Here is an 8154-nt window from a genome sequence, read left to right as displayed (position 1 = left end):
ATATATACACAGTATATAAACGTAAAATGACTTATTTTCTTTTTGCTTAGTATTAGACAGATGTTGGTGAAGATTACAAATTCCTAATCTCCTACTGTTTATTTCAAGCATTTCCACCCAAATGTCAGAACATTTTCAGGGATTTTACCAGTATRGACAGCGTATTTGTGCAGAATTAATAATCTCCCAGATTAAATAYTTTAATCACTGCTACAAAGCTGAGGGCTTACCTCAATAGTTGAATTCCTAGTCCATTTTCTCTCTTTCCTTTTTTTATTTTTTTAACACAATTTATTTTATAACCTCCCTCCAAAATTTCCTACTCAGATCCTGGAGGTCTGATGCAGGCTTTGGAAGAACTGGATTACCTCGCAGCTCTGGATAATGATGGGAACCTGTCTGAGATGGGCATCATTATGTCAGAATTCCCCTTAGAGCCCCAGATGGCCAAGACCGTGCTGGCCTCCTGTGAGTTCGACTGTGTCAGCGAGGTGGTCATCATAGCTGCCATGCTAACAGGTAATGTGGCAGAAAATCTGCGTACATGTCAACCTGATGCTGTCGGTTATGGAGTGAGGAATGTGATCTGAGCTTCTCGTGTATTTTGTGGATGTTACTTTAGCTCCTTCTTGCTTCACGGTTCCCCCCGTGGAACTGAAACCAGACGCCACCCAGTGCTACATGAAGTTCCAGCACCCAGAGGGGGACCACTTTACCCTCATCAACATCTACAAGTCCTTCAAACAGTGCCAGCAGGATCCATGTGAGTTTAGAAACATATTGTTCTGTACAAGGATGGGCAACTGGCGGCCTGGGGGCCAAATCTGCCCTGCGTTTGACTTCTGTCTGGCCTGCCACTGAGATGAGTTTGTTTTAATTTTTTTTTACTTACAAAAGGTATTCTTAGAAAGTGCATTTTAGAGTGCGTTTTTAAACAGAACAGCTGTTACACATGCATTTGAGAATGAAATATATTAGGTTACAGCACCGGAACGCCCACGTTCCATTTGACACATTTGTTTTTTTTAATGGTATTTTAGGCCTGAATGTTAAGGGGTTAATAAATAAATAAATAAATAAATAAATAAATAAATAAATAAAATATACTAAAACTTTTTTAAATGGCAATTTTATTCCATTTGGGCAGTATATATAATACAGTGTGCAGCGCTATGTTGCCTATCTCTGATAAACTGAAACCATAACAGCAATTAAAGGTTTTCCATGATACACTGAATAAAATCATTGCAGTTTATGCTAATATAATGTATAATATCATCACATCATGAAGAGTTTATCTCTGATTCTGGTTTTACATTTCGGACCTGTCCCCCCTCCTCTTTCAGACTGTAATGAGGAGAAATGGTGTCAGGATTTATTCCTAAACTACAAAGCTCTAATGATGGCCGACGCTCTTCGGACTGAGCTCACAGATACTCTGAAGAGGATCGAGCTGCCTGTCTCGGCGCCCGCCTTCGGCTCCCGGGTCAACACCATGAACATTAGGAGAGCCCTACTCGCAGGTTTCTTTATGCAGGTCAGCTGTGAATGCTTTATTTCCTGAGAACCTACAACAGGTTTCCAAAAGATGCATAGACTTGGAAATTTACACTTTATTTATAGTCAGATAATCACACATTATGTTGGATTGGTGTTTTATTAAAATATATTAATTAGCTGGGACTTTGTACCTGCACAGTGAGTTAGAGCCAACATTTATCTTTTTAACTGACCTTTGAACAACTTTTAAATGTCCGACTTTAAGGGACCATAAATGGCTTTGACTGCTCGCCAACAGCATTAACCGTTTTCATGTAGCACTCCACATAGAACACCACTTTTTGTTTGTGCGCTTCTGTGTGTATGAAATAACGTTTTCTCATAGTGACTGGTTCTGGTCCTCAGGTGGCGCGGGATGTGGATGGATCAGGGAACTACTTTATCCTGACCCATAAGCACGTGGCACAGATCCACCCTCTCTCCACCTACAGAGCCAAGAGCCCAAAGCCCAGCCTGCCGGAGTGGATTCTGTTCCACGAGCACACCTTCTCGGTGGACAACTGCCTCCGCACCGTGACTCCCATCACATCAGAGGAGTACGCCTTTCGTTTTTCTTCTTCCTAACTGGCTTTAGAGCGGGTTTATTAAACGAGCTTTAGAAAACCCTCGTAGCTCAGCTTTCGGAGAGGCTCAACCGTAATCACACAGACACGTTCCACTAAACCTTTTGAACTGTATGTAAAGCAGTTCAGCAGAGGCTGGTCATGCTGAGGGATTACAATCCTGTTCTCTAGTATCTGCTTGTTGGAGAGGGGATTATTGAATACAGACCTGCAGCCTAAAGCAGAAAGTGAAAGCTGTTACCTGTTATGGTGATTTTAAGAGTTGTTTTTCATCAACATAAAAAAGTGGACATCACTAATATTTCAACAAACTATTTATGTTACTTAATAAACTGTTTTCCTCACTTGTAGGTTCATTCGAATGGCACCACAGTACTTTTTCTACAATTTACCAACCAGCGAGAGCAAAGACATCCTCCAAAACATTTTGAACCACGAAGCTAATCGGTACAGAGAGGACAAGCGTTCTTCACCAGAGGAACCCCGGGAGAACCAGACTTCTGATCGCTGTGTAATACAGTGACTGACAGACCTGATGCTCAAAGAAATTGAAGGACGTTCTGTGCTATTTTGGACAGCTGAATTTTCTGATTTTTCAAGGATTTTCTTAATGATGTTCAGCATTTACTTAGGTAGAGTTCACTATTTAAAAAATAACTTTTTTTCCTCTCTAAGTCGGGCTTAAAAGTTTAAGTTACACATCCTGTTGAATCTTCTCAATCTCTACCATTTAGCTCCGCTTTCCCATTGTTTTTACTGGATTTTACCTTCAGCTGGGTGTCCCGACATACCTGCCCCGCAGAGGGTCAACTTTTGATTAATGAGGTGCACGGACRTTTTGGACACGCAGGCAGCTCCATCTGCTGTGGATCCACTCCAATAACAGCGGGGTCAACCAGTTCACCAACGCCACAGCGAACACAKCGTGCCCTCTTCTCAGCCACACCGGCTGAACCCATACACAAGGACAACTGCTAATTTGCCGAGGCGAAGCGCTGCCAGTTAAAAAAAATCTTACCCGGAATTGTGTTAAATGTGCTCGTTATTCACGTGAAAATACTTTGCTTTATCTCGTGTCTAGACAGGGGCAATCATAAAGCAAAGTACGATGTTTTATTAAGATAAACCACCCACAGAATTGATGTGAAATATCCTTCAAACTTTTTATTCTCAAAGCCAAACATGCAAAAACATTAATTCACATTTATACACGCATCATTTGAAAGATCAGCAGCGTGAATTTGCATTGGAAGTTGCTTAAATATTGCAGTTTTTAAAGCAAATAGTTTCTCTTTTCTGTTTTATTACCAGAATAATGTTGAAAACACTCAAACATGTTGAACCTAATCTAAATCGTTCTCTACTGATGCACTATGTAGAAAATTTAGAGATGGCTTTACATCTTTTTAAACTAAATGAGACAATCCCAGAGCTTTTGGTTTGGTTCAGTCAAAATAGAATTGTTTCCACAGAAACTTCACATGTGACCAAAAATCTGTTTTAATAAGGAAAACTAAAAATATTATTCTGAATGTACATATCTACACAAAAATATACAAGTCAAAACGTGTGATGAAGATGTTTTAACGTATTTTAAAAGGCGCAGGAGGTGATTTTCAAAAAAAAAAATAGTAACTGTCTCCTGAGTTTGTGCTTGTTAATATCTGTTATTAAAATGTTTTCTGATAATTTTTAAAAGAAGTCTATAAGAAAGCAGAGTCAAAGTTCTAATAAGCAAGTAAAGGCAGAAACTTGTTTTTTTTTTTACATTTTACTTGTTCCTGTGACATCACTTCCTGTTTGCGGGGTCAGCTGTTGCAGCAGCTCGATGTAGAGCTCCACGCGGCTGAGGAGCGGTGCGTTTTTCTCCGCACGCAGCAGCTTTGAGTAAACATTCTTGTAGTTTTTCATTGTTTCCTCATCCTTATTGCTGTAAAAAAAAAACCACGAACAAGCTGATCAGGAGTGTGGGGGAAAAAATAGAAATAAAACAGAGCTGCAGAGGTTTTAGACTTGCTCACCTTGGTTTCCGTTTTATTGTTGTCATCAGTTTAATGGCTTGCAGCAGCAGGAAGGAGAAACTTGGCTCGAAAACACCAATTAACTTCATTACCTCGTGGAGATCCAGTCCAGATGTGGAGCCGCTGGCCACGCCAGGACAGTCTGCTGATTCAGCAGCAGGTGCCTCACTTGACTACAAAAGTAAAAGAAGAATAAATTGTTGATAACTGCTCAAGAAATCTGAACAGAGCTTTGCATTCACAGCTCTAAAGCTTACTTCTGCCTGCTCGTCTAGCAGCTCTTGACGGATCAACTGAAAGGCATGACGAGTTTCTGCCATGATCTCCAGAGCTCCAATTAAACTCTTCAGCTTCGTCATGCTGCTGCTTTGGCCTTTAAAATCACAATACACACATTATCAAAAGGAATCTTACTGTTCTCAAATTTAAAATCTCTTTCTTAAAAGAAAACATTCTGCCAAACATTTTACTCCTGATAAAGAAAGGCTCACCTGCCATAGTAAACTCAGCAAAAGCAACCCTCTCCAGTAACGTGCGCAGCAGCTCACAGGGTGCATCTTTGAGGCTGAGGAATAAAGAGACAGCTTTGCTGTAGTGAAGCTCTGCCAGGCTGCGGTGTTGCTTCCTCAACTGTTCATCTCCCACCTGTCAAAACAGTTACAGGAACAAACTCAGACATCTGTGAAAAGCTTCACGTATGAAATCCTCACATCTTATTTTATACTTTTTCCTAGAGATGAAGATCTTTCGCTTGTGGCACAGAACAGTAAAACTGAAGCAAGACTTAGCTAGAAGACATTAACATGGAAGAATATTTTAAATGAACAAATCAATCTGTGTCTCACCTGGTTTCGAAAGCAGCTGTGGTACATGGAGGCCAAGCGGTGGTGGATGGTGGCAGCTCGGTACTGGTAGAGCGGCTGACGAGCTGACTCAGTCTGCAGGTCGCAGTATTTCAGGGACTTTGTCATAGCCTCCGTCACCTCCCGCTCAATCTGCAGAAGCACAAAAAATCTAAACGTTACTCAGACAAAGAAATGGGAAATAATGAAACGTGCATATTTATGATAGAGGAAGGCTTCAGGTTCACCTGCTCCTGTGCTTTCCTGGATAGAGGGGCGTAGTCCTGCAGCAGTGTCGCCAGGGTGAAATAGGTGGTGGACAGTTCCCAGTTTACACTGTCCCACACTGCTGAGTGGCTGTCTCTGCTACCCAGGGACTTCATCGCTCGCAAGTAATAGTCTATGGCCTGGGATAGAAAAAAATAGATGCATAGAATTAGTGGAAACAACCTGAGTGCAATAAAAAAAGAGAATGTGAATTTCCTGTAAAAACGCAGTGTGAATGCTTAAAGATTTTTACTAAATAGCAAAAAAGCTGAGATTATCCTAAAATAGCAAAAAAAAAAAAAACAGTAAATGAAATAGCTAAATTAGCGCAAAGAAACAGAACAGTAAGAAGCTGACATTAACACAAAAAGGCGAATTTAGCTGAAAAAAGCTCAAATTAGCTAAAAACAGAAAAAAGTTGAAATTAGCAGAAAGCAACTGAAAGCAGCTGAAAAAGCTTAAAGGCTGAAAAAAGCGCAAAAAGTTGCAATTAGAATAGCAGAAAAGGTCAGAATGACAGCTAAAAATCAGCAAAACGGAAGCCACAGGAAACTAAAATTAGTACAAAGTAGTTAAAAAGAAAGAACTAAAAGGTAACAAAGGTATAGTAAAAGTTTATGGACATTTTGAAGGGATTTATGGATGATGAAAACAGTTCCACCCATTTTGAATAAAAAACATGGCAGAGAAAGCTAAAATATTCCAAAAACTATAAATCGCTGAAGTACCAAAAGTCATAGCTAGAATATCCTGAAGGAGCAGAACTTTTTGATACAGAAATTGTTGAAATAGAACAAAAACTGTGGAATGAGATACAAGCCGAAAACCGTATGATTAATAGTATTTACATAAAAACGCGTCAACGTTTAAAACAGAGCAGTCTTCACTGAACCTTGTTGTAATAAAGAGCCTCATCAGGTGAGAATTCTCCTCTGCTCTCAGCAGCAGACACTGTGCAGTAGGCCTGAGCACAGATTCTCATCAGCCTGCCTGTATTGCACAGCAGTAAGGCCGTATTGGTGCTGTCCGAAATGGCTTCAAAGTCCTTCATTCCTTTCTCAAAGAAGCCGAAACTCTTCTTCCACAGCTCCTGCTCTGCTGAAGACACCGACCTTTTCACTAGAACAGAAGCAAATAAAAAAAATAAAAATAAAAACTGGTAACATTTCTATGAACAAAAACCCAGTTGTCAAATTAAAAACAATGCACAAGGTCTGATAACACACCCTCTTTCTCCGTTTGCATAGCTGCAGCCTGGTTCATGTAATAGACTCCCATCTCGTTGYGGATGTTTCCCAGCCTTTTAAGAATCTGGGACAGCTGATCTGAGACCTGATCTTTCAAAGCCTCGGAGATAAGGAGTTCGTGCGCCGCCTCGTAGCATTTACAGCTAACAAACAGCTGGTACTCAGGGTCCATGGCCAGGTCTGTTGCCACGCTGAAGGCTAACAAGAAAGTAAAAATAAATGCAAATATAAGTGAATTAAAACACTAAAGTCGAAACAAAGAGGCCTTTCATTTAACAAATCCTTGACTGACCCTGGCAGCTGCTCTCCCTGTGCAGGCTGTGCAGGATCTCCTGGTCCTCTTTGGTCTGGTAGCTGTACTCCTCTAGATAAGCTGCTCTGTTGGTAACGTTTTGGGCCAACATCAGCTGAATGTCTCCACACAGGGACAGGCACTGGCTGTGAAACTGCAGTACTTGTGGATGAAGTGATCCACTTATAGAACAATAGGCATCTGGAGGAAAACAACAAACTCAAATCAAGACGAGTGGATGGAGAAAGTGACAGAAAAAATCTGCTGTTTTGTTCTCCCCGTCGTCAGTAAATACTAGATGTTTAACTCGGACTGATGCAACTGCAATWTTACTGTGATGAAAACGATCCCAACTAAACGGTTCAATTCACTCACCGTAACACTGCAGAGACAACTTGATGTAGCGCAAAGCTCGGCCGTACTTCAGCAGGTTAGAGGCTGCGTCCGACAGCACGTAGTACGCCTTAGAGGCTTTAAGAAAAAGCTGCAGCTTCATCCGGTGCTGCCAGGAGCCGGGGATCATCCCRGAGCGCGTCGGGTGCTTTTGGTCCRCCTGCACAAACCCAGCTGAGTGGAGAGAAAAATTCTGTCGTCATTTAGTCACGACGTCTGCCCAGCTTTTGTCGTATTTTGCATTAAATGGCTTCTTGCGTTGTCTATGAAATAAAAACGGTAGACGGACCTCTTTCTAGGAGTAGAGCGATGCCTTTCTCAGATGTTCCACTAGCACCTCCGTCCTCATATTTTAGGGGAATGGGAGTGTTTGGGTCAGCAGCAGGGAGATCACTCTCCTTTTTGATGCTACTGTCTACTGCTTTCAATCCCTGTGCAAATTATGGCAGACTTTTAATAAAACGTTACTCCTCTGACTTTGCACTGCACTTTATTTTATGGATGTCCTGATGCATCTCAGTAATCCAGGTAAACAAAATGAAAAAGAAAAAATAAGTAGGTCCTCTGGATGGGTTCTTCTTTAGTGAAAYGTTTAGTCTCTCCTCTAGAGACTTCTTCAGTCTGATGAGTTTCAGGTGAACTCAGCCTTATAAGCCCTGCCTCCACATGGTGGACAAACAGGTTAGTCATATGCAAAATAGGGCCATTGCCTAAGAATAGGCTTGATTAGCTCTATTGTTCAAAAACAAGGGGACGTCGAGCCCCGCTTGCATTCACTACATGCTCATAACACGACATGGGTCGTGATGGGGCACATGACCCTCTATGAACAATAGAGCTAATCAAGCCTATTGTTAGTTGATGGCCCTATTTTGCATGTGACTAACCTGTTTGTCCACCATGTGGAGGCAGGGCTTATAAGGCTGAGTTCACCTGAAACTCATCAGACTGAAGAAGTCTCTAGAGGAG

General features: G+C 41.3%; 2 protein-coding genes across 2 annotated transcripts in view; one reads left to right on the top strand and one right to left on the bottom strand.

Moving 5' to 3' along the window:
• dhx32b (DEAH (Asp-Glu-Ala-His) box polypeptide 32b) overlaps positions 1 to 3866 on the top strand; it is an 11935-nt gene extending 8069 nt beyond the window's left edge. The window contains exons 7-11 of the mRNA XM_014001913.1: positions 328 to 519; positions 623 to 763; positions 1347 to 1537; positions 1906 to 2096; positions 2475 to 3866. Coding sequence (XP_013857367.1) covers positions 328 to 519; positions 623 to 763; positions 1347 to 1537; positions 1906 to 2096; positions 2475 to 2646 — 887 coding nt within the window. The 3' untranslated portion in view covers positions 2647 to 3866. The remainder of the gene's footprint in view (positions 1 to 327; positions 520 to 622; positions 764 to 1346; positions 1538 to 1905; positions 2097 to 2474) is intronic.
• Positions 3273 to 8154, bottom strand: part of edrf1 (erythroid differentiation regulatory factor 1) — a gene marked incomplete in the record, with an annotated part of 11592 nt that continues 6710 nt past the window's right edge. Inside the window, 11 exon segments of the mRNA XM_014001902.1 lie at positions 3273 to 4053; positions 4145 to 4317; positions 4402 to 4517; positions 4636 to 4789; positions 4990 to 5139; positions 5235 to 5393; positions 6146 to 6372; positions 6480 to 6698; positions 6793 to 6993; positions 7168 to 7359; positions 7475 to 7616. Coding sequence (XP_013857356.1) covers positions 3888 to 4053; positions 4145 to 4317; positions 4402 to 4517; positions 4636 to 4789; positions 4990 to 5139; positions 5235 to 5393; positions 6146 to 6372; positions 6480 to 6698; positions 6793 to 6993; positions 7168 to 7359; positions 7475 to 7616 — 1899 coding nt within the window.

Source organism: Austrofundulus limnaeus, unplaced genomic scaffold (assembly GCF_001266775.1).
Source record: "Austrofundulus limnaeus strain Quisiro unplaced genomic scaffold, Austrofundulus_limnaeus-1.0 Scaffold0, whole genome shotgun sequence".
Taxonomy (NCBI): domain Eukaryota; kingdom Metazoa; phylum Chordata; class Actinopteri; order Cyprinodontiformes; family Rivulidae; genus Austrofundulus; species Austrofundulus limnaeus.
Note: the sequence above shows the minus strand (reverse complement) of the source record. Positions and strands in the feature narration are given on the sequence as shown.